The sequence below is a fragment of the Sciurus vulgaris genome (genome assembly GCF_902686455.1).
Source record: "Sciurus vulgaris genome assembly, chromosome: 7".
NCBI lineage: Eukaryota > Metazoa > Chordata > Mammalia > Rodentia > Sciuridae > Sciurus > Sciurus vulgaris.
In genome coordinates, this window is record NC_136467.1 from 34,702,456 (window position 1) to 34,728,741 (window position 26,286).

The 26,286-nt window shown below is 40.2% G+C and overlaps 1 protein-coding gene across 1 annotated transcript; it reads right to left on the bottom strand.

Annotated features, from left to right (window-relative positions):
• Positions 1 to 23,020: 23,020 nt before the first annotated feature.
• Positions 23,021 to 24,838, bottom strand: LOC306666902 (transmembrane protein 220-like). Its single transcript, XM_079149200.1, has 2 exons — positions 24,557 to 24,838; positions 23,021 to 24,495 (listed from the first exon to the last, which is right to left on the bottom strand). Exons 1-2 carry the CDS (start codon positions 24,796 to 24,798, stop codon positions 24,300 to 24,302), a joined length of 438 nt encoding a protein of 145 aa, XP_079005326.1. The 5' UTR covers positions 24,799 to 24,838; the 3' UTR covers positions 23,021 to 24,299.
• Positions 24,839 to 26,286: the final 1,448 nt, after the last annotated feature.

Below are 26,286 nucleotides of genomic sequence, written 5' to 3' on the forward strand. Positions count from 1 at the left end.
AAACGCCCCGCCGTGCTCCTCCTCCTCCTCCTTCTCCTCCTCCGGGCAGGCCCCGGTGTTCAGAAGTGGTCTGAGTCCAAACAGCTCGCCACGCAGCCCCTCCTCTGGCAACCGCCTGTAGCTCTGGTGCAGTCACTCTGAATCCAAGCGGCCGCGCTCCTCTTCCTCCTCCTCCTCCTCCGGGCAGGCCCCGGTGTTCAGAAGTGGTCTGAGTCCAAACAGCTCGCCGCGCAGCTTCTCCTCTGGGAACCGCCTGTAGCTCTGGTGCAGTCACTCCGAATCCAAGCGGCCACGTTCCTCCTACTCCTCCTCACGGCAGGCCCCGGTGTTCTGAGTCCACACAGCTCTCCTCGCTGCTCCTCCCCTGGCAGCCGCCAGAGCCCCAGTGGTTGCTCCGAGTCCGAGCGCTGTGCTGAGCGGCCTCCTTTACGGCGCTCCCAGCTGTCCGAGTTCACTGCTCCAGCGGGGGGAGGGGTGTCTCCCCGGCAGCTGTACTTCACAAAGTTTCCTGCGTTCCGGGACTACCGTCCCATCCGGGACGCCTCCCCAACGGGAGAGAGTCTCCCGGCTGCTTTGAGTTGGTCCCAAGTGTCTCAATATCTCCTCTTTTGAATCCTGAATCCTGGAGCAACATGAAATGCAGCCACCCTCTAGGCCGCCATCTTGAAACCCGTTTCAGAGGTTTTAGCCAAGCCCATTGATCATTTGGGTCCATTTTTTCTGGGCCTGTCGTGATATTTTAAATTTAACCTATTAATTATCCAAAAATGGATTTTTCCTCCTCATTCTCCTTCCTCTTCTCTTCTTTTCCATCCTCTCCTCCTCCTCCTTTTTTTTTTTTTTCTTTTTTTTTTGGTACTAGGCAATGAACCCAGAGGTACTTAACCAAGGAACCACATCCCTAGTCCTTTTTAGATATTTAAAAAAATTTTTTTTTTATTTTGAGACAGTCTCTCCCTAAGTTACTTAGGGCCTCACTAAGTTGTTGAGGCTGATCTCCAACTTGAAATCCTTCTATCTCAGCCTCCCAAGTCACTGGGATTATATGCATGTGCCAACACACCAGGCTCTAAAATGGATTTTCCTACTGACCATGGCATCTCATGGCTAAATATTTTAGGGTGTCTGGAAATGAGGCATGATATGTAACTTGTTGTCCCTAAATAATGATCTGATAATGTAATTAAAACCTAATTAAAATGTTCCTTGCTGTGACTACAACCCAATAGTAAATATTTGGGGATTAACACCCTAATTGCTTAGGCAGAGAAGACCTAAAAACATCAGGGTCTAGAGGTATAATGTGTTTGCTGATCTTCTGGTTCCTTCTTCTTATTATTTGGAGGATCTTACAATTTAGTGGGAGGAAACAAGTAGGTAATATTTATCACATGCAGTGTTTTTGCTTAAAGGAGGGTAACTTCGCGTAGTTAGTGGATTGGGGAGAATAGGACCAAGAAAAATTTCTGAAGGGTCTTACCTAAGTGTAGAGCCAAGGGCTGCTCCGAAGTGGCCAGGTGAGGAATGGTGGGAAGGCCGTACCATGCAGAGGAAACACACTGAGCAAAGTGTTGGAGGTCACAACCATGTAGGTAACTAAAATTTGGAAAGTTGTTGCCAAGTGGAAAATAAGAGGGTGATTATGGGATGAAGCTAGAGAAGTGAGTAGGTGTTATCATGAAGAACCCATGCTAAAATCTAGCTTAGGAGGACCTAAATTGAGATGACAAAGGTATGAATAAAGGAGGGGACCATTTTTATCTGAGGAGACCATGATCTCTTAGCTACAGCAGTGATGAGCAGTTCAGATAGAAAGATGAAATGTTTCTGAATAGCTCTTCTTATTTTATTTGTCAAACCTTGCACTAGTTAGTTTTAGAAAGAATGAGGCCAAAACAATTCATTTTAAAATTTACGCAGGAACTCAGTGTAGCCTTCTTGCCTCACCCAAGACTCATAACTAAATGTATATTTAGGTCACTGAATACCTCTTCTTAGACTGTGCTGCATACTTCCAGAAGGTGCTATAGACTATATATGAAGAAGGTGTCTGGAGTTGGATAGTGCAAATGCTCCTGTTTGGAACAGAATTAACAAGAAGAGAAAAAAGTTAAGCACAGAATTTATAGCACTTTGACTTCTTTCAAAGCTTCAAAATTTGCCTCTTAAAATTGCTACCCAGTTGACAAAGTCAGCACCACTTCATATAGTTTTTCTAGTTAGCTCAGTTTCCTCAGTAAAATGATGTTATTGTCTAAGATACTCTATAGGAACTTTGGTTTATAAGAGTCTATGTTTATGCGCATTGGTGTGGTTTTTATTGTTCATAGTTAAGAATTATAGATCGGATAAAAATCAAAGCACACTTTTTTTCCCTTTCATCTCTTCCCCCTTCATCCCACAAAAAAGTTAAGAATTTACAGGGTATTTCTTTAAAAACACAAAATGTGGTGTTTTAGGACTGTTAATCTGCTGTAGAAATGTAGCCATATTTCAAACACGGGCTATATAGCGGTCAAGGAAACGTCACACAGAGGACACCTGGTTCCAGGTGTACAAGGCTGACTCTCCCAAGGCTGACTGCTGCAAGCCCTGTGGTGACCCAGGCATGTTCCGGCTCATAGTTACATCACTGTTCACACTATTGCTCTTCATTTTATCTGAAGAAGAAAATTGCAGTGAGGGTTTTGGGTTTGAGGTGGGTACTTTGCATAAGAGAGTTGAAATTGTTGGGCAGGATTTCACTTTCCATTGTCACCCACCCAATGACTTTCTTCTGGGAGAACACGCCAGTCCCATGTTTCTCAGAAGTGTCATCTAAAGAGCCACATCAAAGGCCAGTTGTCTTCTGGGTCACTTTGTTTCTTTGACAGGCCAAGCTTTGAATGGTTTTTCAAAACAAGGAGAAAATCTCGTCTTTTCTTCATGTTTCAGTTAATTTTTCTCATTGCCCTGTTCAAAATGAAAAACGTTCCCCCAGCAGTTTTTCCTTGTGCTGCTGACAGGATGAGAAGCACTGAGGCTTTTGACTTGGAACTCAGATGTCCCCTGTACCCGTGTCAGTTGGAAGCCTGTTCAACTTTGTTCCTTACTCGCAGGGTGATAGGGGGCTAGGTGACATTCTAAAATCAACTCACTTTGATTTATGAATGGGTTTCATTCTTTCACCTTTAATGAATGCATTAATGTCATTTTTCTGTCAGAATTCTGTCAAGCCATTCTATTTTTTAATATGCAATTTTCCTGGATTTTGTGGGGGTAGCAGTGGGAAGGAAGGGGTATATATGTGGCTGTGTGTGGAAATAATTATACACTTTCTTTAGGCAACAGCTAATATCTGTGATAATCAAGTTAGAATCATATAAAAGTTGAGCCATGAAGTAACTGAGATGTATGTATGTAAGATTCATGGCAGCCCACCAGACCCCAAAGGAGCTGGTCCCCTCTTTTGTCTCTGAACTTGTGTCCTACCTCTCTCCTTATTCTCTCCCCTAAGTTGCACGTGCCAGCCACACTGCCACAGGACCTTGCACTGGCTGTTCCTGTTGCTGGAATTCTCTGCCTCCTTATCTGCCTGGCTAACTTTGTCATTTCCTTCAGATCTTGGCTTAAATGTCACCTTCTCAATGACACTCTACCTGAATATTTTTCTTTTTTCTTTTTCCCATAGATGTTATCTATTATAAAATATTAATAATTCATGTATTGGATCTAGTATTGCCTGTCTTTCTTGATAAGATATAAACCTTATGAAAGCAGAGCTTTTGGCCTGTTTTTTTTTTTTATATCTATATATCTCAGGTAACTAAAATGTAAATGTAGTGGGAATGTTGTGAGCCCTCAATAAATATTTGTTAAATAAAGGAAGCAGAAGAACTAGGGAGGTCTTTACTGTCAGCCATCTCTGTATGACCTCCAGCTCCCTACCATTATCCCATATTTCTCCTTCTTTTAAACATTCCTTTTCATTTGAAATTACTTACTCAGTGTTAATAGTTCCTCCAAGACTTCACCGTTCCCAAGCAGGGGGAATATGTCTATTTGTTTTTATCCTCCAAGTTTGCATTACATTATGAAAACAATTAAAATTCAACTACTTATTTGAAGAAATGCAATGTGAACAAGGTTGAATTACTGTGAATTTTATTGTTTATTTCCTGGATGATCGTTTTAATCTGTTTTCTGTTGCTAATAGTACAGTACCATAAACTGGGTAGATTATAAAGTGGTTTACTTTGACTTGTGGTTCTGGAGGTCCAAGCCTGAGGGGCAGTATTTGGTGATGGTCTTCTTAATTGCAGAGTCACAAGGTGGCCCAGGGCATCCCATGGCAAGGAACAGGGAGGGTGTGCATGTGTCCGGACTCTCTCCCTCTTAAAACCCACCAGTGTTCAATCATGGGGTCTCCAGCTGGATGATTTTATCTAATTCTATTCACTTCCCAAAGGCACTACCTCTAAACACATAATGGATTAAGTTTCCACCCTTTTAATGCCTCACTGATGGGTTGGGATTAAACTCCCACATGAGTTTCAGCTGGGACAAACCATATTCAAACAATAGCAATAAGCAACTTATTTCATGATTCCGAATCTTCAGTGTATGCTGTGGCCACAAATGCTAACACCTCATCTGCACCTGAAGATGAGCTGAAGAAAATAATTTTTCAATATAAGGATGGAAAAGTTCCTAACAAGTTAGTGAACCTGGACCTCATAAATTTTTTTTCCCTAGGAAACAGTAGAACAGACTAAAGGGAGGCTTCCTCACCAGTCAGCTAAAGTAGCTCTTGGTGACACTCTTTCATGTTGTCCTATTTTGTTTTTATACTCTTAGGCTTTTTTGTCATTTTTTATTAGTACTTTTTAGTTACATATGATAGCAGAATCCATTTTGATATGATTATACAGGCATGGAATATATCTTATCTAGTTAGAGTCCCATGCTTAGGGATGTACATGCTGGTTGGATTCACTGTGTTGCTTACAGGGAAAACTATGTCAGAGTCACTCCACCGTCTTTGTTTATGCCTCCTCCCTTCCCTCTTTTCCCCATTGTCTTATCCACTGAACTATTCTTCCCTTCACACCCCACTGCCTTCTTGAGGGTTAACTTCCACTTATCAGAGAAAATATTTGACCTTTGATTTTTTGGGGGGACTATCTTACTTAGCATGATAGTGTCCAGATCTCTCCATTTGCTAGCAAATGTCATAAAGTCATTCTTTTTTTTTCTTAATATATTTTTATTGTAAACAAATGGGATACACGTTGTTTCTCTGTTTGTACATACAGTAACAGCATACCATTTGCGTAATCATACAATTACATAGGGTAATGATATTTGATTCATTCTGTTATTTTTTCCTCTCCCCCACCCCCCACCCCTCTTTTCCCTCTACACAGTCCGTCCTTCCTCCATTCTTGCCCCCCTCCCACCCCTCATTATGTGTCATCATTCGCTTATCAGTGAGATCATTCACCCTTTGGATTTTGAGAATGGCTTATCTCATTTAGCATGATATTCTCCAGTTTTCATCCATTTGCCTGCAAATGCCATAATTATATTATTCTTTATAGCTGAGTAATATTCCATTGTATATATATACCACAGTTTCTTTATCCATTCATCAACTGAAGGACATCCAGGTTGGTTCCACAGTCTGGCTATTGTGAATTGAGCAGCTATGAACATTGATGTGGCTGTATCTCTGTAGTATGCTGATTTTAAGTCCTTTGGGTATAGGCCGAGGAGTGGGATAGCTGGGTCAAATGGTAGGTCCATTCCAAGTTTTCTAAGGAATCTCCACACTGCTTTCCAGAGTGGCTGCACTAATTTGCAGCCCCACCAGCAATGTATGAGTGTACCTTTCTCCCCACATCCTCTCCAACACCTATTATTGCTTGTATTCTTGATAATCGCCATTCTAATTGGGGTGAGATGAAATCTTAGGGTAGTTTTGATTTGCATTTCTCTTATTACTAAAGATGGTGAACATTTTTTCATATGTTTGTTGATTGCTTGTAGATCTTCTTCTGTGAAGTGTCTGTTCATATCCTTAGCCCATGTGTTGACTGGGTTATTTGCATTCTTTGTGTAGAGTTTTTTGAGTTCTTTATATATTCTGGAAATCAGTGCTTTATCTGAAGTATGATTGGCAAAGATATTCTCCCACTCTGCAGGCTCTCTCTTTGCATTGCTGATAGTTTCCTTTGATGAGAGAAAGCTATTTAGTTTGAATCTATCCCAGTTATTGATTCTTGCTTTTATTTCTTGTGCTATGGGAGTCCTATTAAGGAAGTCTGATCCTAAGCCAACAAGTTGAAGATTTGGACCTACTTTTTCTTCTATAAGATGCAGGGTCTCTGGTCTGATTCCGAGGTCCTTAATCCATTTTGAGTTGAGTTTTGTGCAGGGTGAGAGATAGGGATTTAGTTTCATTCTGTTGCATATGGATTTCCAGTTTTCCCAACACCATTTGTTGAAGAGGCTATCTTTTCTCCATTGCATATTTTTGGCACCTTTGTCTAGCATGAGAAAATTGTATTTATTTGGGTTTATGTCTGTGTCCTCTATTCTGTACCATTGATCTACCTTTCTATTTTGGTACCAATACCATGCCGTTTTTGTTACTATTGCTTTGTAGAGTATAGTTGAAGTTCTGGTATTGCGATACCCCTGTTTCATTCTTCCTGCTAAGGATTGCTTTAGCTATTCTGGGTTTCTTATTCTTCCAGATAAATTTCATAATTGCTTGCTCTATTTCTGTAAGGTCGTCATTGGGATTTTAATTGGAATTGCATTGAATCTGTATAGCACTTTTGGTAGTATGGCCATTTTGACAATATTAATTCTGCCTATCCAAGAACATGGGAGATCTATCTTCCAAGGTCTTCCTCAATTTCTTTCTTCAATGTTTTGTAGTTTTCATTGTACAGATCTTTTACCTCTTTGGTTAGATTGATTTCCCAAGTATTTATTATTTTCGAGACTATTGCAAATGGAGTTGTTTGCCTCATTTCCCTTTCAACTGTTTTGTCACTTCCATATAAAAATGCTTTAGATTTATGTGTGTTGATTTTATAGCCTGCTATTTTACTGAATTCATTGATGTGGTCTAGAAGTTTTCTGGAGTAGTTTTTTGGATCCTCTAAATATAGAATCATGTCATCAGCAAACAGTGACAGCTTAAGTTCCTCTTTTCCTATTCATATCTCTTTAATTTCTTTGGTCTGCCTAATTGCTCTGGCTAGAGTTTGAGGACAATGTTGAATAGAAGTGGTGAAAGAGGACATCCCTGTCTTGTTCCCGTTTTTAAAGGGAATGGTTTCAGTTTTCTCCATTAAGAATGATGTTGGCCATGGCCATAAATAACCTTTACAACGTTCAGATATGTTCCTACTATCCCTATTTTTTCTAGTGTTTGAGCATGAAGAGGTGTTGTATTTTGTCGAACGCTTTTTCTGCATCAATTGAAATAACCTTATGATTCTTATCCTTAAGTCTATTGACATGATGGATTACGTTTATTGATTTACGGATGTTAAACCATCCTTGCGTTCCAGGGATGAACCCCACTTAATCGTGGTGCACAATTTTCTTAATATGTTTTTGGATACGGTTTGCCAATATTTTGTTAAGGATCTTTGCATCTATATTCATCAAGGATATTGGTCTCAAATTTTCTTTCCTTGATGTGTCTTTGCCTGGTTTGGGTATGAGGGTGATATTAGCTTCATAGAATGAGTTTGGTAGGGTACCCTCCTTTTCTATTTCCTGGAATACTTTGAGAAGTATTGGAATCAGTTCGTCTTTGAAGGTCTTGTAGAACTTGGCTGAGAATCCATCTGGTCCTGGGCTTTTCTTGGATGGTAGATTTTTAATGGCTTTTTCTATTTCATTGCTTGATATTGATCTGTTTAAATTGTGTATGTCCTCCTGGTTCAGTTTGGGAGGAACATATGTCTCTAGAAATTTGTCAATGTCTTCGGTAGTTTCTGTTTTGTTGGAATACAGATTTTCAAAGTAGCTTCTCATTATGTTCTGTATCTCAGTGGTGTCTGTTGTGATACTTCCTTTTTCATCACGAATTTTAGTAATTTGAGTTTTCTCTCTCCTTCTCTTTGTTAATGTGGGCTAAGGGCTTGTCTATTTTACTTTTTCAAGAAAACCAACTTTTGTTTTGCTGATTTTTGAATTGTTTCTTTTGTTTCAATCTCATTGATTTCAGCTCTGATTTTAATTATTTCCTGTCTTCTACTACTTTTGCTGTTATTCTGTTCTTTTTCTAGGGCTTTGAACTGTAATATCAGGTCATTTCCTTGTTGACTTTTCATTCTCTTCTGGCAAGCATTCCATGCAATAAATTTTCCTCTTAATACCACTTTCATAGTGTTGCAGTGATTTTGAGATGTTTTATTGTCGTTTTCATTTGTTGGGGGGCTGTGCCATGTTGACCGGGCCAGAACGGCGCCTGATCACATCGGCAGCGAGGAGGTTAATTGACATAAGCACACTCAGGTGATTTATTGTCCATGCACACAGTGTATGCGCATGTGTTCTCAAGCACTCCTAATTGTGCCTGCTTGGACATCTAGTGTCTGGCCTAATCTTACGTAAGAGGCGTGGCCCTGCTCTCCACCTCCTAGAGCATATAAGCGTAGGCGGAGTGAGACAGTGCAACACACAGCAGCTAGTAGAAAGAACACAGCAGCTAGTAGAAAGAAGCAACCCAGCAGCTAGCAGGAATAGGGCAAGAAGAAAGAAAAGACAGCAGAAGCAGCAGCTAGTAGAAAGAAGCGGCACAGCAGCTAGCAGAAAGCGGCGTAAGGCAGATCGCAGAGCAGAGAACTGAGATGCATCACTAAAGCACCTTAGGTAGACGTACCCTGAGTTCACAGGATGCAGGACGCACCAGTAAGAAGCAGCAGAAAACTAAGAAGACATAGATATCTCTGAAAGCAAAGTCTCTCTCTGTCTCTGTCTCTGTCTCTGTCTCTCTCCTCTCAAAGCAAGTAAACCTCATTTCTTCTATCCTCTATAAACAAGCAAGCAAGGAAGCAGCCCAGAGATAGAAGTGGCTCAGTTTCCAGTCCACCACCCATAAGACCTGTGCAAATTGTTGCTGCAGGCGGTGACAAAGATCCATGGATTTTGTACCGCAAAGAGCCAGCGACACTCATTGACCTCTAAGAATTTTTTTAATCTCCTCCCTGATGTTTTTTGTTATCCATGTTTCATTCAATAGCATATTATTTAGTCTCCAGGTGTTGGAGCAATTTCTGTTTTTTATTTTGTCATTGATTTCTATTCTCAGTCCATTATGATCTGATAGAACACAAGGCAGTATCTCTATTTTTTATATTTCCTAAGGGCTGCTTTGTGGCATAAAATATGGTCTATTTTTGAGAAGGTTGCATGTGCTGCTGAGAAGAAAGTGAATCCACTCATTGGTGAATGCAATATTCTATATATGTCTATTAAGGTTATTGATTGTGTTTTTGAGTTCATATGGTTTCTTTTTTTTTTTTTTTTTTGACGGTTCATGGATTTTATTGTTTTAAATTCTTATTCCAAGTTTTATATCAACATAATACGTATTTGTGTCCTCTAAATCCACTAATAATTTTTTTGTTATTGTAAAACAAATGGGATACATGTTGTTCTCTGTTTGTACATGGCGTAAAGGCATACCATTTGTGTAATCATAAATTTACATAGAGTAATGTTGTTTGATTCATTCTGTATTTTTTCCCTTCCCCCCACCCCTCCCACCCCACTTTTCCCTCTATACAGTACTTCCTTCCTCCATACTTGCCCCCCTACCTAACCCTAACTCTAACCCTAACACTAACCCTTCCCTCCCCCCATTATGTGTCATCCTCCACTTATTAGCGATATCATTCATCCTTTGGCTTTTTGAGATTGGCTTATCTCACTTAGCATGATATTCTCCAATTTCATCCATTTGCCTTCAAATGCCAAAATTTTATCATTCTTTATGGCTGAGTAATATTCCATTGTATATATATACCACAGTTTCTTTATCCACTCATCAATTTAAGGGCATCTAGGTGGTTCACAATCTGGCTATTGTGAATTGAGCAGCTATGAACATTGATGTGGCTGTATCTCTGTAGTATGCAGATTTTAAGTCCTTTGGGTATAGGCCAAAGAGTGGGATAGCTGGGTCAAATGGTGGTTCCATTCCAAGTTTTCTAAGGAATCTCCACACTGCTTTCCAGAGTGGCGGCACTAATTTGCAGCCCCACCAGCAATGTATGAGTGTACCTTTCTCCCCACATCCTCGCCAACACCTGTTGTTGCTCGTATTCTTGATAATCGCCATTCTAATTGGGGTGAGATGGAATCTTAGGGTGGTTTTGATTTGCATTTCTCTTATTACTAGAGATGTTGAACATTTTTCCATATGTTTGTTCAATGCTTGTAGATCTTCTTCTTTGAAGTGTCTATTCATTTCCTTAGCCCATTTGTCGACTGGATTATATGAATTCTTGGAGTAGAGTTTTTTGAGTTCTTTATAGATTCTGGAGATTAGTGCTCTATCTGAAGTATGATTGGCAAAGATATTCTCCCACTCTGTAGGCTCTTCTTCGCATTGCTGATAGTTTCCTTTGCTGAGAGAAAGCTTTTTAGTTTGGAATCTATCCCAGTGGTTGATTCTAGCTTTTATTTCTTGTGCTATGGGAGTCCTGTTAAGGAAGTCTGATCCTAGACCAACAAGGTGAAGAGTTGGACCTACTTTTTCTTCTATAATCTGCAGAGTCTCTGGTCTGATTCCGAGGTCCCTTAATCCATTTTGAGTTCAGTTTCATTGCATGGTGAGAGATATGGGTTTAGTTTCATTCTGTTGCATATGGATTTCCATTCTCCCCAGCCCATTTGTTAAAGAGGCTGTCTTCTCTCCATTGCATATTTTGGGCACCTTTGTCTAGTATGAGAAAATTGTAATTATTTGGGTTTGTGTCCATGTCCTCTCTTCTGTACCATTGATCTACCTTTCTATTTTGGTACCAATACCATGCCGTTTTTGTTACTATTGCTTTGTAGTAGAGTTGAAGATCTGGTATTGCAATACCCCCTGTTTCACTCTTCCTGCTAAGGATTGCTTTAGCTATTCTGGGTTTCTTATTCTTCCAGATGAATTTCATGATTGCTTGCTCTATTTCTGTAAGGTACATCATTGGGATTTTAATTGGAATTGCATTGAATTTGTATAGCACTTTAGGTAGTATGGCCATTTTGACAATATTAATTCTTCCTATCCAAGAACATGGAAGATCTTTCCATCTTCTAAGGTGTTCTTTAATTTCTTTCTTTAGTGTTGTATAGTTCTCATTGTAGAGGTCTTTCACCTCTTTTGTGAGATTGATTCCCAAGTATTTTATTTTTTTCGAGGCTATTGTGAATGGGGTAGTTTTCCTAATTTCTCTTTCTGAAGATTCATCACTTATGTATAAAAATGCATTGGATTTATGGGCATTGATCTTGTAACCTGCTACTTTACTGAATTCACTTATGAGTTCTAAGAGTTTTCTGGTGGAATTTCCAGGTTCCTCTAAATATATAATCATGTATCAGCAAACAGGAATAGTTTGAGTTCTTCTTTTCCAATTCGTATCCCTTTAATTTCTTTGGTTTGTCTAATTGCTCTGGCCAGAGTCTCAGGAACGATGTTGAATAGAAGTGGTGAAAGAGGGCATCCCTGCCTTGTTCCAGTTTTTAGGGGGAATGCTTTCAGTTTTTCACCATTTAGAATGATATTAGCCGTGGGCTTAGCATAAATGGCCTTTACAATGTTAAGGAATGTTCCCACTGTCCCTATTTTTTCTAGTGTTTTGAGCATGAAGGGGTGCTGTATTTATCAAATGCTTTTTCTGCATCTATTGAAATAATCATGCGATTCTTGACTTTAAGTCTATTGATATGGTGAATTACATTTATTTGATTTCCTGATGTTGTACCAACCTTGCATCCCCGGAATGAAACCTACTTGATCATGGTGCACTATCTTTTTAATATGTTTTTGTATGCGATTTGCTAAAATTTTGTTGAGAATTTTTGCATCGATGTTCATTAAGGATATTGGTCTGAAATTTTCTTTCCTTGATGAGTCTCTGTCTGGTTTAGGTATCAGTGTGATATTGGCTTCATAGAATGAGTTTGGGAGGGTTCCCTCCTCTTCTATTTTATGGAATACTTTGAGAAGTATTGGAATGAGCTCTTCTTTAAAGGTTTTGTAGAACTCGGCTGAGAACCCATCTGGTCCCGGACTTTTCTTTGTTGGTAGGCTTTTGATGACTTCTTCTATTTCAGTACTTGAAATTGGTCTATTTAAATTGTTTATGTCCTCGTTCAGTTTAGGCAATTCATATGTCGGTAGAAACCTGTTGATGTCTTCGAAATTTTCTATTTTGTTGGAGTATAGATTTTTCAAAATAGCTTCTAATTATGTTTTGTATTTCACTCGTGTCTGTTGTTGATATTTCCTTGTTCATCTGAATTTTAGTGATTTGGGTTTTCTCTCGTCTTCTCTTGTTAGTGTGGCTAAAGGTTTATCAATTTTGTTTATTTTTTCGAAGAACCAACTATTTATTTTGTCAATTTTTTGTATTGTGTCTTTTGTTTCAATTTCATTGATTTCAGCTCTGAGTTTAACTATTTCTTGTCTTCTACTACTTTTGGTGCTGTTCTGTTCTTCTTTTTCTAGGGCTTTGAGCTGTAGTGTTAGGTCGTTTATTTGTTGAGTTTTACTTCTTTTATTAAATGCGCTCCATGAAATAAATTTCCCTCTAAGTACTGCTTTCATAGTGTCCCAGAGATTTTGATATGATGTTTCTTTGTTCTCATTTACCTCTAAGAATTTTTTAATTTCCTTCGTAGTATCTTCTATTATCCATTCATCATATAATAGCATATTGTTTAATCTCCAGATGTTGGAATAGTTTCTGTGTTTTACTCTTTCATTTATTTCTAACTTCCAATCCATTATGATCTGATAGAATACATGGTAGTGTCTCTGTCTTCTTGTATTTGCTAACATTAGCTTTGTGGCATAATATATGGTCTATTTTAGGGAAGGATCCATGTGCTGCTGAGAAGAAAGTGTATTCACTCTTGGTTGGATGGTATATTCTATAAATGTCCGTTAAGTCTAAATTATTGATTGTGTATTGAGATCTATGGTTTCTTTGTTCAATTTTTGTTTGGAAGATCTGTCCAGTGGTGAGAGAGGCGTGTTAAAATCACCTAGTATTATTGTGTTATGGTCTATTTGGTTTCTGAAATTGAGAAGGATTTGTTTGACATACATGGATGAGCCACTGTTTGGGGCATAGATGTTTACGATTGTTATATCTTGCTGATTTATGCTTCCCTTAAGCAGTATGAAATGTCCTTCTTTATCCCTTCTGACTAACTTTGGCTTAAAGTCCACACTATCTGAAATGAGGATGGATAATCCAGCTTTTTTGCTGAGTCCATGCGCATGGTATGTTTTTTCCCATCCTTTCACCTTTAGTGTATGGGTATCTTTATCTATGAGGTGAGTCTCTTGCAGGCAACATATAGTTGGATCTTTCTTTTTAATCCAATCTGCCAGTCTATGTCTTTTGATTGATGAATTCAGGCCGTTAACATTCAGGGTTATTATAGAGATATGATTTGGTTTCCCGGTCATTTGGTTCATTTTTAAAATTTTATTTATTATTTGTTGACACAACTTGTTTCCTCCTTTATTTGACAATTCCTTTAGGATAATTCCTCCCTTTGCTGATTTGCTTCTTTGTTTTTTCATCTCTTCCTATGGAATATTTTGTTGAGAATGTTCTGTAATGCTGGCTTTCTTTTTGTAACTTCTTTTAGCTTTTGTTTATCATGGAAGGATCTTATTTCATCGTCAAATTTGAAGGCAAGTTTTGCTGGGTATAAGATTCTTGGTTTGCATCCCATTTTTCTTTCAGGGCTTGAAAAATGTTGTTCCAGGCCCTTCTAGCTTTTAGGGTCTCGATTGAAAAAATCTGCTGATATCCGTATTGGTTTCCCCCTGAATGTAATTTGGTTCTTTTCTCTCACAGCCTTTAAAATTCTGTCTTTATTTTGTATGTTAGGTATTTTCATTATAATGTGCCTTGGTGTGGGTCTGTTGTAATTTTGTGTATTTGGAGTCCTATAAGCCTCTTGAACTTGATTTTCCATTTCATTCTTCAGATTTGGGAAATTTTCTGATATTATTTCATTGAATAGGTTGTTCATTCCTTTGGCTTGTTTCTCTAGGCCTTCCTCAATCCCAATAATTCTTTTTTTTTTTCCCCAATAATTCTTAAATTTGGCCTTTTCATGATATCCCATAGTTCTTGTAGATTCTGTTCATGATTTCTTACCATCTTCTCTGTTTGTTCAACTTTGTTTTCAAGGTTAAATATTTTCTCTTCAATGTCTGAGGTTCTGTCTTCCAGGTGTTCTATCCTATTGGATATGCTTTCTATGGAGTTCTTAATTTGGTTTATTGTTTCCTTCATGTCAAGGATTTCTGTTTTTTTTCAATATCTCTAACTCTTTATTGAAATGATCTTTTGCTTCCTGTATTTGCTCTTTTAACTGTCGATTGTTGTGATCATTCAATGCCTGCATTTGCTCTTTCATCTCATCATTCAGTGCGTGCACTTGCTCTTTCATCTCATCGTTTGCTTCTCTGATCATTTTAATTATGTACATTCTGAACTCCTTTTCTCTCATTTCTTCTGCCATGCTGTCTTTGGGTTTTATTGATGTAACATCTAGATTTGTTTGCAGCATTTTCTTTCCTTGTTTTCTCATATTGTTCAGGTATCAGTGGACCGCTGAGATATTGCAGATTTCCTCTATTGACTTACAATGTCCCTGAAGATTTCTATATATATCCCCCCTTAGCCTTCAGTAGCCTGAAGTCTTGGAGGAAGTTGATAATGCGGTGCTCCACAAGGAAGCTGCCTCTCTAGGAGTGGTGGCCTTCAGGTGGGGTATAATCCCTGCTATTGGGCAGAGGTGCCTCCACTTGTTGATCAATGGTCATCCAAAGGGGTCCTAGGCTGCGGGCTGAGGGAAGGCCTTTTTGGGCCTGAGTTCTAGTTTTACCGTCCTTGTGGGGAAACCTCACCTGGCAGGGAAGACTCACCCGGTGGGGAGGTCTCGCTGGTCAGTACCCTCCTAGAGGTTCCCCTCAATTTACAGCTACCGCCTGGGCTGGGCTGCCTTCCTCTGCAAAGTTCCCAGGGGCCCGGCCCTACCTCCTGGGCCTGGGAGCCTCACCCTTCGCAGATGAATCTCCTTAGGCTGCCCCTCCTCGGAGAATCTGCCCGCAGGCCTGGAACCTTCGCTCCGCCTTAAGCGTGTCTCTGTGCGGCTCTTCCACCCAAAAGCCTCCTAGATCCTGGGACCCTGCTCTGCACCTAATCACCTGGCTATGCGGCCCCTCCTCAAGCAGCCACCTGGGGCCCCGTACAATCGCTCTGAGACCCAGAGACCCGCCACACGCCTCTTCCTCCAGACAGCCGCCCAGTATTCCGGTGCGGTCACTAGGAGTCCAAGAAACTCACTGCGTGCCTCCACCTCCCACCAACCACCCATAGCCCTGGGCAATCAATCACTTCGAGTCAAAGTGACCCTCCCCGTTCCTCCTCCTTCTCCAGATAACCCCCCGAGTGTTCAGGAGCGCTTGCTCTGAGTGGCTCTGAATCCACGTGACCCGCAGCACGGGTCCTCTGGGCAACCACCCGGAGCTCTGGTGCGGCCACTCAAGACCAATGGACCCACCACACTTCTCCTCCAGGCAGCCCCCCTGTGTTCACCCGCTGTCACTTTAAGTCCAAACAACTCACCACTCGCCTTCTCCTCTGAGCAGCCACCTGGAGCGCTAATGCAGTCGCTGCGAGTCCACCGACCTGCCGCGCTCCTCCTCCTCCTCCTCCTACTCCTCAGGGCAGGCCCCGGGGTTCAGAAGTGGTCTGAGTCCAAACAGCTCTCCACGCAGCCCCTCCTCTGGCAACCGCCTGTAGCTCTGGTGTAGTCACCCGAATCCAAGCGGCCACGCTCCTCCTCCTCCTCCTCATTCTCAGGGCTGGCCCCGGTGTTCAGAAGCAGTCCCTTAGAGTCCAAACAGCTCGCCGCGGAGCTTCTCCTCTGGCAACCGCCTCTAGCTCTGGTGCAGTCACTCCGAATCCAAGCAGCCACGTTCCTCCTCCTCCTCCTCAGGGCAGGCGCCGGTGTTCTGAGTCCACACAGCTCTCCTCGCCACTCCTCCCCTGGGCAGCCGCCGGAGCCCCAGTGGTTGCTCCGAGTCCCAGCGCTGTGCCGAGCAGCCTCCTTTACGGCGCTCCCAGTTGTCCGAGTTCACTGCTCCAGTGGGGGAGGGGCGTCTCGCCGGCAGCTCTACTTCACAAAGTTTCCTGCGTTCCGGGACCACCGTCCCATCCGGGTCGCCTTCCCAACAGGTGAGAGTCACCCGGCTGCTTTGAGTTGGTCCCAAGTGTCTCAATATCTCCTCTTTTGAATCCTGAGTCCTGGAGCAACATGAAATGCAGCCACCCTCTAGGCCGCCATCTTGAAACCTCTCGAGTTCTATGGTTTCTTTCATTGGTTTTTGTTTGGAAGATCTATCTAGTGGTGACAGCAGTGTGTTAAAGTCACCCAGAATTATTATGTTGTGGTCTGTGTGATTCCTGAAATTGAGAAGGATTTGTTTGATGTACAGGGATGCACCATTGTTTGGGGCATCAATATTTACTATCATTATGTCTTCTTGATTTATGGTTCCCTTAAGCAGTATGAAATGTCCTTTGTCCATTCTGACTAACTTATGGCTTGTAGTCCTCTTTATCTGATATAAGGATGGAAACCCCTGCTTTTTTACTGAGTCCATGTGTGTGGTAGGTTTTTTCCCATCCTTTCACCTTTAGTCTGTGGAAATCTTTTTCTATGAGATGATTCTCTTGCAGGCACTATATTGTTGGGTCCTTCTTTTTAATCCATTCTGCCAGTCTATGTCTTTTGATTGATGAGTTTAGGCCATTAACATTCAGGGCTATTATTATTATTTTTTTTAATAATGTATTTTTTTATTGTAAACAAATGGGATACATATTGTTTCTCTGTTTGTACATGGCGTAAAGGCATACCATTTGTGTAATCATAAATTTACATACAGTAATGTTGTTTGATTCATTCTGTTATTTTTTCCCTTCCCCCCACCCCTCCCACCCCTCTTTTCCCTCTATACAGTCCTTCCTTCCTCCATACTTGCCCCCCTCCCTAACCCTAACTCTAACCCTAACACTAACCCTACCCTGACCCCATTATATGTCATCATCCACTTATGAGCGAAATCATTCGTCCTTTGGCTTTTTGAGATTGGCTTATCTCACTTAGCATGATATTCTCCAATTTCATGCATTTGCCTGCAAATGCCATAATTTTATAATTCTTTATTGCTGAGTAATATTCCATTGTATATATATACCACAGTTTCTTTATCCATTCATCAATTGAAGGACATCTAGGTTGGTTCCACAGTCTGGCTATTGTGAATTGAGCAGCTATGAACATTGATGTGGCTGTATCTCTATAGCATGCGGATTTTAAGTCCTTTGGGTATAGACCAAAGAGTGGGATAGCTGGGTCAAATGGTGGTTCCATTCCAAGTTTTCTAAGGAATCTCCACACTGCTTTCCAGAGTGGCTGCACTAATTTGCAGCCCCACCAGCAATGTATGAGTGTACCTTTCTCCCCACATCCTTGCCAACACCTGTTGTTGCTTGTATTCTTGATAATCGCCATTCTAATTGGGGTGAGATGGAATCTTAGGGTGGTTTTGATTTGCATTTCTCTTATAACTAGAGATGTGGAACATTTTTCCATATGTTTGTTGATTGCTTGTAGATCTTCTGTGAAGTGTCTATTCATTTCCTTAGCCCATTTGTCAACTGGATTATTTGTATTCTTAGAGTAGAGTTTGTGTCCATGTCCTCTATTCTGTACCATTGATCTACCTGTCTATTTTGGTACCAATACCATGCCTTTGCTTTGCGAATCATCTTAATCATGTATAATCTGAAGTCCTTTTCTGACATTTCTTCTAACATACTGTCATTGGATTCTATTAATATAGAATCTAGATTTGTTTGGATCATTTTGTTCCCTTGTTTTTTCATGTTGTTCATGTATCTTCCCCTCTAGCAGTGCAGATCTGGGGTTTTGCAGATTTCCCCCTATAGGCTTATAGTGGCCCTATAGATTTCTGAAAACTTTTCTTTAAGGGGAGATCAATATTTGTAGTGCCCAATTCAGGCACTATGCAATCCTAGACCAAATAGCCCCTATGGAGACAATAACAAAATTGTCATAATAAACAGAATGAGTTCAAATATTATCTTCAGTAAAACAAACAGATTTGCAATAACATCTGCAGTTTCTAATGGAGGACAAAGAGGATGCAGAGGGATGTGGAATGTGGCTATTAATGGGATAAGAAAAGAATATACAGAAGTTCTAGATAATAGAAAGGGTGAGAGTGTAATCAAAAGAAATTGGATGTTAGCATGCAAGAAAGGGAGAAAGAGACTCTGAGGGGAACAGGTAAACAATAGGAAAAGAGAGCAAGAAAAGTAAAGAAATAAAAACTTAAATTTTTTCAATAAGGAAAAAAAAGAAAATCTACATTATAACAGTCATATAGCAATGAAACCTCCCAGAGTCAGTAGCCTGATGCATGAGAAGTACCTGACAATGAGCTTCAAGCCTCCAGCAGGCATCTCAGGAGGGTTTTGCCCCACCTAAAAATCAGGAGCTACAGCTTCCAGGATTATCCAAGATGGCTGCTCTGGCTTCAAAACGTGTTGGCAATGGGGGCTGCAGTTCAGGGTGTTCCCGTGGTCAGCAGGAGGTCCTGAAAGTGGGATGTGGTTGGTCCGGCAGGGGTCCTGGAGGTTGAGTGTGTTTGGTGTGGTTGTGGGATTCTGGAGGCCGGGTGCAATCAGTCGGTCTGATGATCCTGGCGGCAGGGAGCAGTCAGTCGATGTGAGGGCCCCAGAGGCAGTGAGTGATCGGTGGAGCTGAGGGATTCTGGAGGCGGGGCTCAGTCAGTCTTGCCAGGGGTCCTACGGGGTCTGGCTGTTGTCTCAAAATGGCGGCAGCCACATGTATTCAAACCTGCAGGTACTGTAACAGTGAACTTTCAGGCAACAGCAGGCAGCTGGTGCTCCACTGGCGGTCGGTGATCAGTTTGCTGACTATTGTTGGACGATCTGGAGGTGAAACTCGCGTGTTGGGTGATGGATAGGAGTAAGGCAGTTGATGGACAGGCGAGAGGCAGGCAAATGGCGGATGATAGCCGCCTGACAGTGAGCAATCTGCACTGCTCGATATGCTGGCAGACTGCAGGTGATCACAACAGACAAATGGGGTAAACAGCAGGGGATCGATAAGCAGCAAAAACTGCCTTACCAAGAAACAGATATCCTCTGCTTGAAACCGGAGTTTCGGAGCGACAAGGAGCGCAGCCTCCCTCTAGTCCACCATCTTGTATCTTCTCATAAAGTCATTCTTCATGACTAATATTCATGTATACATACTACATTTTTTTATCTATCATTCATAAAAGCACTCCAGTTGGTTCCATAATTTAGTTATTGTGCTATAAACATTGATGTGGCTGCATCAGCGGAGTATGCTGATTTTAAGTCCTTTGGATATACAGCAAGGAGTGGGATAGCTGGGTCAAATGGTGGTTCCATTACAAGTTTTTTGAGGAATCTCCATACTGCTTTTCAGAGTGATTACACCAATTTGCAGTCCCACCAACAATGTATGAGTGTACCTTTTCCCCCACATCCTTGCCAACATTTATTACTTGTATTCTTAATAATTGTCATTCTGATTGTAGTGAGAAGGAATCTCAGTGTAGTTTTAATTTGCATTGTTGAACATTTTTTCATATATTTGTGAACCATTCATATTTCTTCTTCTGTAAAGCATCTGTTCAGTTCCTTTGCCCATTTGTTTATTGGGTTACTTGGTTTTCTTTTGGTGTTAAGTTTTTTAATTCTTTATATATCCAGAAATTAATCCTCTATTTGAGGTGCAGGTGGTAAAGATTTTCTCCCATTCCATAGGCTCTCTCTTCAGGGTCTTGATTGTTTCCTTTGCTATAAAGACACTTTTACTTTGATACCATCCCATTTATTGATTATTGATTTTACTTCTTGCACTTTTAGGGGTCTTATTAAGGAAGTCAGTTCCTGTGCCAGTATGTTGGAGTGTTGGGCCTACCTTTTCTTGTACTTATGTAGGGTTTCTTGTCTAATACCTAGGTCCTTGATCCACTTTGAGCTGATACACACAGTTTACTGGATCTCTTCATGTAGAGTTCTATGAGGGGCTATATTAGTTTGTTATGGCTGCCCTACAAATGTCCACAAACTTGATCGCTTAAAACAACAGAAATTTATTCTTTCACAGACCTGGAGGCCAGGAGTTCATAGTAAAGATTTTCAGCAGTGTCATGTTCTGTCTGAAACCTCCTGGGGAGAATTCTTCCTTGCCTATTCCACAGTCTGGTGGCTGCTGGAATTGGGCAGATCGTAGGCTTATCATTCCAAGCTGTCTCTGTCTTCATGTGGTCTTCTTCTCCATGTTTGTCACTCTGTTTCCTCTTCTCTTACAAAGAATTGTCATTTGATTTAGAGCCTATCCTAATCCAAAGAACCTCATATCAAGATTCTGTACTTGTTAGCGAAAATGACATAAAAGGCAATGGATTCTTAGCCTTCCTGGAAAACACCAAATAAAACATCAGGGGGTTGTTGGAATTCTATAAGATGAGGCAGAACATATTTTTGAGGGTGTCAAGGACAAATGCCTTTTGAAAATAGCCAATTCATCTTTGAAATTTAAATCCCTCATCTCTTTCCTTCCCTTACTATTTTGGTTCTGAAGGAGGAAAACTTCCAAGAAAAGAGAGAGACTGTCAGGTGCCAGTGGTAGATGGTTATTAGGAGAGTGTTAATAATTGCATGTATTAAGTGGCATCCAGAAAGAAGAGAAGGAAACATACATAGAGGCATTGGGTCTGGGCTGCCTTCTCTACAGCTGTCACTAATCTGTGTTTGTCTTTGCACCAGGCACAGTAGGTCATCAGAGACATGGAACGTGGTTTCTCTTCCTGGGTGGTATCCCTTCTAGTTATAAGACCAATGTGTAACACAACCTCGCAATGCTACTAGCCTGTACATAGTTAAGTGCTTGTATTGTGTGACAGAGATCAAATGCAGAATTTAGAGAAAAGATAATAACGGGGCTGTCACCATCAGAGAGCACAGGCTCAATTGGCCCTGGGAGAATGGGTATGTTACAGTCATGTGATGTCTTTCTTGAGGAGGGAAGTTGATGAGGGAAGATGTAAAGGCAAGGATATGGGTCTTCAAGGAAACAGGTCAATCTAGAGGTGACAGGGAGTCATGGTGTGTAATGGAAAATCAGATTAGAGACGTGAAGTGAAGAGAAAAGACAGCAGATTCCTTTTTTTTTTTCCTTCTTTCTAGCTAAAGATGGTCAGCACTCATTTTTTTTTGTTTCAATTGATTTCCTCCAGCTCCTATTCTGCTCCCTGTGACAGTGAGCAGCTGAGAAAGAACTGTCTCCACTTATCCTAACAGAGGAGCCCATTACTTAGCCTTTTGTCCATGCTGTGGCCACTGAACCGTCCTGTGCACTTTTCCAGCATTTTCCCCTTTAAGTCACATCATTGATCACATGCTACTTTTTATCTGAGTTTTTCCTTTCTGTGTGTGTGATTTTTTTTCCTCTCTCAAATGTCTGTTTTATCTAATACATTCATGTAGCAGTTCCTGTTTCTTGTCAGATTAGATTTAGTTTTTAAAAGTATTTGGCTACAGTTCAATTCTAGTTCTGGAAAATTTTATAAGGCTTTAATGTTTCTTAAAATGGATTTCATTATAGTTTGTTGCTTACTCAGTAGCATTATATTTTAAATTAACGCTTTATTGTATCCCCAGATCTTGAGACATTGACATTAGTTTAATGATGACTCTCTTTGTATAGTGCCTTGGAAGTTAAATTTCTCAACTCACAATTAATTATTTCAGTGGTGGAGCTGAAGAAAAATTCAAAGGAATATTCTGAACAAGTGCCACATCTTTGGACTTATTTGTTGTTTCAGCCAACTTAGATTTTCAAAAGAAACTGAGGTGCAAATGCTGTAAGAATTATTAAATTAAAGGTAAAAGTACCAGAACTAATTAAGAAAATGTCTGGGAGATGATTGTATCTAGTTTCTTGACTAAAGACCATCCAAACCAAGTCCAAATGGCAAGCCAAGATAAAATATGACAAAATCACAAATAAAAATCTAATGTGATGAAAGGAAAAACAAAGCAAAAATCCCTTTACTCAGGAGAGATATATTTCTGGTCTGTCACTAATCTATTCCCTAAATCAAGGATAATTGTTTATATTGAATGATATATTAATAATTTCTTAGAAGATATAGAAATATTCTTCATTTGACCATTTATTCTATCACTAATCAATTAGAACCAAGAATATATTAAGTTCCATGTTGAATGTTTTTACATTGAGAGAGAAAGGGGATAGCTATTAATGAAAGCTATCATGGGCAGAGTTTATTACTAATCAAACGTTAATTCACCATCTTTATAAAAGAACCAGGGTGGTGTGCTCAGCTGAAAAACTAGATTTTCAGTGGAATGTGTATACCTTGCTGTTAGGTATGATTGTGTGACTGAATTTAGGGTAATTCCCTGTAAGTGAAAGTGAACCCTGGGAAGGCTTCCTAGATGAGAGGGATGGATTTTTCCTCCATTGTGCTTAGTGGCCATCTTGGTCATGAAAGAATGGAAAGAGCAATAGCCAGCTAAAACACAGAGTCACCTTTCCTAGTATAAAATAAATCTGTCATTTTCTCTTCCCCCACATATTTTTTTTTTAAAAAGTAAAATTAATATATTTTATTTAACTCAGTATGTCATAAAATACTATGTTTTGACACCAATCAATACAAAAAATATTTTACATTCTCTTGTACAATGTCTTTAAAATCTAGTGTGTACTTTACACTTACAGCCTATCCATTTGGACACTAAATATTGGTTGGGAATGCTTGATCTCATTTAGATATCAAATTGATAGTTGAAAAAGATTCATATGCCCAAGTTGTCTAAAAACTTTTCACAGTTTTCTAATAATTGAATATCAATTTTTAAATTAAAATGGCAGTGGAAAAAAATTAGAAATTTACTTTCTTGGTCACCCTAGTTGCATCTGAAATGCTCAGTAGCAACATGTGGCTAGTGGCTGCCATGTTAGAGAGTGTAGCTCTAAAACCTTCTCCTTAGGGTTACTTTGAACATTCTTTTTCAAAAGTAGTATGAATTTTTCATTTAGAACAGTGAGTAATTATGAATAATTAATATCCTGTTTTCATCTTGGTAGGTCCCAAATTCCATTTTTATCCTCAACTTCCTTTTCTTTTCAGGTATTTCTGTTCACTTGTTTCCTATAGAGTCCTCATTTATTTCATGCCACTGTACCAGTTCACTATATTGTGATTAGTTCAGAGCTAGAGGCCTCTCCTGAACCTACCTCTACTTCAGTATATTACCCAAACTCTGCTCCCCTCTATTTTACCCATGTGTAGCCCTTTGTAATCTGTAAATACTTCAGATTTTCAGAATGCGCTCATATCATCCAGCTTGATGTATAAGTAGGGCTCTATCATGTATTAATTCTATTTTATAGATAAGAAAATATCCATCAGGAGATTTATATATTTGCCCAGGTCATATAGATACTGAATTTATTTTTATTAGTTTTTTGGAGGAATAGGATCTTGCTGTGTTGCCCAGGCTGGCCTCAAACTCCTGGGCTCTAGTAATCCTCCTGCCTCAGCCTCCTGAGTAGCTGGGACCACAAGCATGTATCATGGTGCCTGAAGAACTCATGGTTCATAACTTTTGCTCTAGTGCCTTTTTACTATATTATGGCAGAACACCTTTCACAAAAGGCATCTGGAGAATGTCAGACCCCATTCTTACTAGCTCATCCAATCTTGTACTGTGAGCAATCTTAGAAAGTTCTTAAGACTTTTTTAAACATCATCTTCAATATTAGCACAAATTACCTGAAGTGACTTGGAAATTATCCTGTTACCCCAATGTTTATAAAATAAAGTTGAAAATTCTTATTTAAAAAACAATTCCTGAATTCATTTAAATTACTGTCTTGCAGTGAGTTGGCCAGGAAGACCGTATTTCCTTGTTTATATATATGTAGACCCATGAGATAAGTGGGAGAAGAGCAATTGCAATGGCAACAACCAATTGAATTCTTCCACCAACTGGATTCTTTGATGAACTGTGGCAGAGGCTCATCCATGCTGTGATTATCACCAGACCAGACAGCTCCCTGTGACAAGAGGGTTGACTCCAACAAGCAGGGTCAGCATTGCAGGTATAGCATATACCACCTTATGATTATGATTGCTTCTCTTGCCCTCCTCTCTTTGTGCCTTGTAAGTGTGTTCCTGCCTCCAATCAGGGTCAAGGGTTGCAGAGAGCTGCTTGGTTCTCTGTGCTTTTGGCATGGCACCCACAGTTCTGCGTCTGGATCATTGACCTGCACGATAGCAGCCAGCGCGAAGAAGGCTGCCATGAGCCAGTTGCAGGTTCTCCACAGGGTGCGCGGCCCGCGCCCCTGCGCAGGCACCATCGCTCGGGAGGTGGGCGGCCCTGTCCTCCCTTCCGCCGCGGCGGTCCCCCACATATTTTTGATAAATTCCCATTACCTGCAAGGTGGAGTCCAAACTCCTTGGGCAGTCATGTGGTGGTTCACTGATCATCTTGGATAGATTCTTCAATACAGTCTACTGTTCATCTATCTGTTGGACACATTGAGCTTCCCATTCTCTAATATTCTTTTACACCAACCAATTTCAGGCTAACCAGTTCTTACAGTACACCATTACCACCAGGCTATTTTGAATTTAACTTGCATCATTCATTTATGATGTCTGTGTCCCATATCCCGAAGATCTTATCTTTGTTCTAAAGATGGCAAAGCCGCCTCTGTTTTCTCCTTCTCTTTCTCTCTCTTTAGTGATTTTAACAGAGCACTCTGGTTTCTCATGGTATGAGCTTATTTCCCTTGACATTGGATATCTGCCATAGAAGGAAATGTTGTCACTGAACAACCTTGACTCATGCCTCCTCTTCATTTTTTTGTCTAGTTGAGTTGGCAGTGTTACTCTTCTGTTAGTCTCCTAAGAATTTGTTTTCTCAGTTTATAGCTAAGATACTTTCTTCTTTTGTCAACCTCTTAGCATCATTATTTATTACTCCCTTGCAAGAAGCAGCAGCAGCAGCAGTGGCAGAAGAGGCAAGGAGGCAGAAGAGGAGGAAATAATTCCACATTAAGTTAAGTTTAGTCTTCATTTAGCCAAGAGAAGTCTTGAATTTTGGGAGCATTCAAGTGTCTTATTATACCACGTCCCCTGTCCCCCATGTTCCCCAATTTAGGACTGCTTAATCTTTCTCTTTCTAGATGTCACACAGACTTCTGGGGTTATTCTAAGTATTTGTGGGAGAAGAAGGAGCTCAGAGCACTCATCTCTTATTATTCCTTTCATTCTCTTCTATGAGGATAATTTCAAAATCTCTGTCTATAGTGTCTATATCAAGCTCCAGATTATTATCTCACTGTCTATCAGGCATTTTCACCAAGATTCCCTGCTAGGACTTAAAATTTAATATCAAAAAGATACAACAAATGGACTATCCTCTAGAGGGATGTAGATCAATTAATGGTGCCATCTTGGTCATAATTATGCAGGCAATTTCATCAGCCACTTACTTCCTCATTGAAAAATTACTTAGGGTGTAGAAATTGTACTTGTGAACTTGGTATTCAAAGCACTCTACAGGCTAAACTCGAGGTCTTTTCAACTTTGTGATTCCCTGTTTCCCTCCACTGATCTTTCCCTTTGACTAGGCATATATTCATTGCTACAAAGATTATTTCACCAAATTTGTTAAGCAGTACTGCTGCAGAAAAGTCCTCCTTTCTACATGATTTGGCTCTTCCAGTTCACAGAATTATTCTGATATTCTGAACTACTCCTTTATTCTTGGAGTATGAACCGCTTCTTTGGTACATATTATATATATTATATCCTGTATATATAAGAGGATTTAATGTAAT

What these genes read in the sequence shown, in the direction of transcription:
- LOC306666902 (XM_079149200.1), bottom strand. Translation starts at nt 24,798, where the DNA reads ATGGTGCCTGCGCAGGGGCGCGGGCCGCGCACCCTGTGGAGAACCTGC. An exon ending in GAAGCAATCATAATCATAAG is followed by an intron (nt 24,496 to 24,556) that starts GTGGTATATGCT and finishes CTCTTGTCACAG; the next exon opens with GGAGCTGTCTGGTCTGGTGA.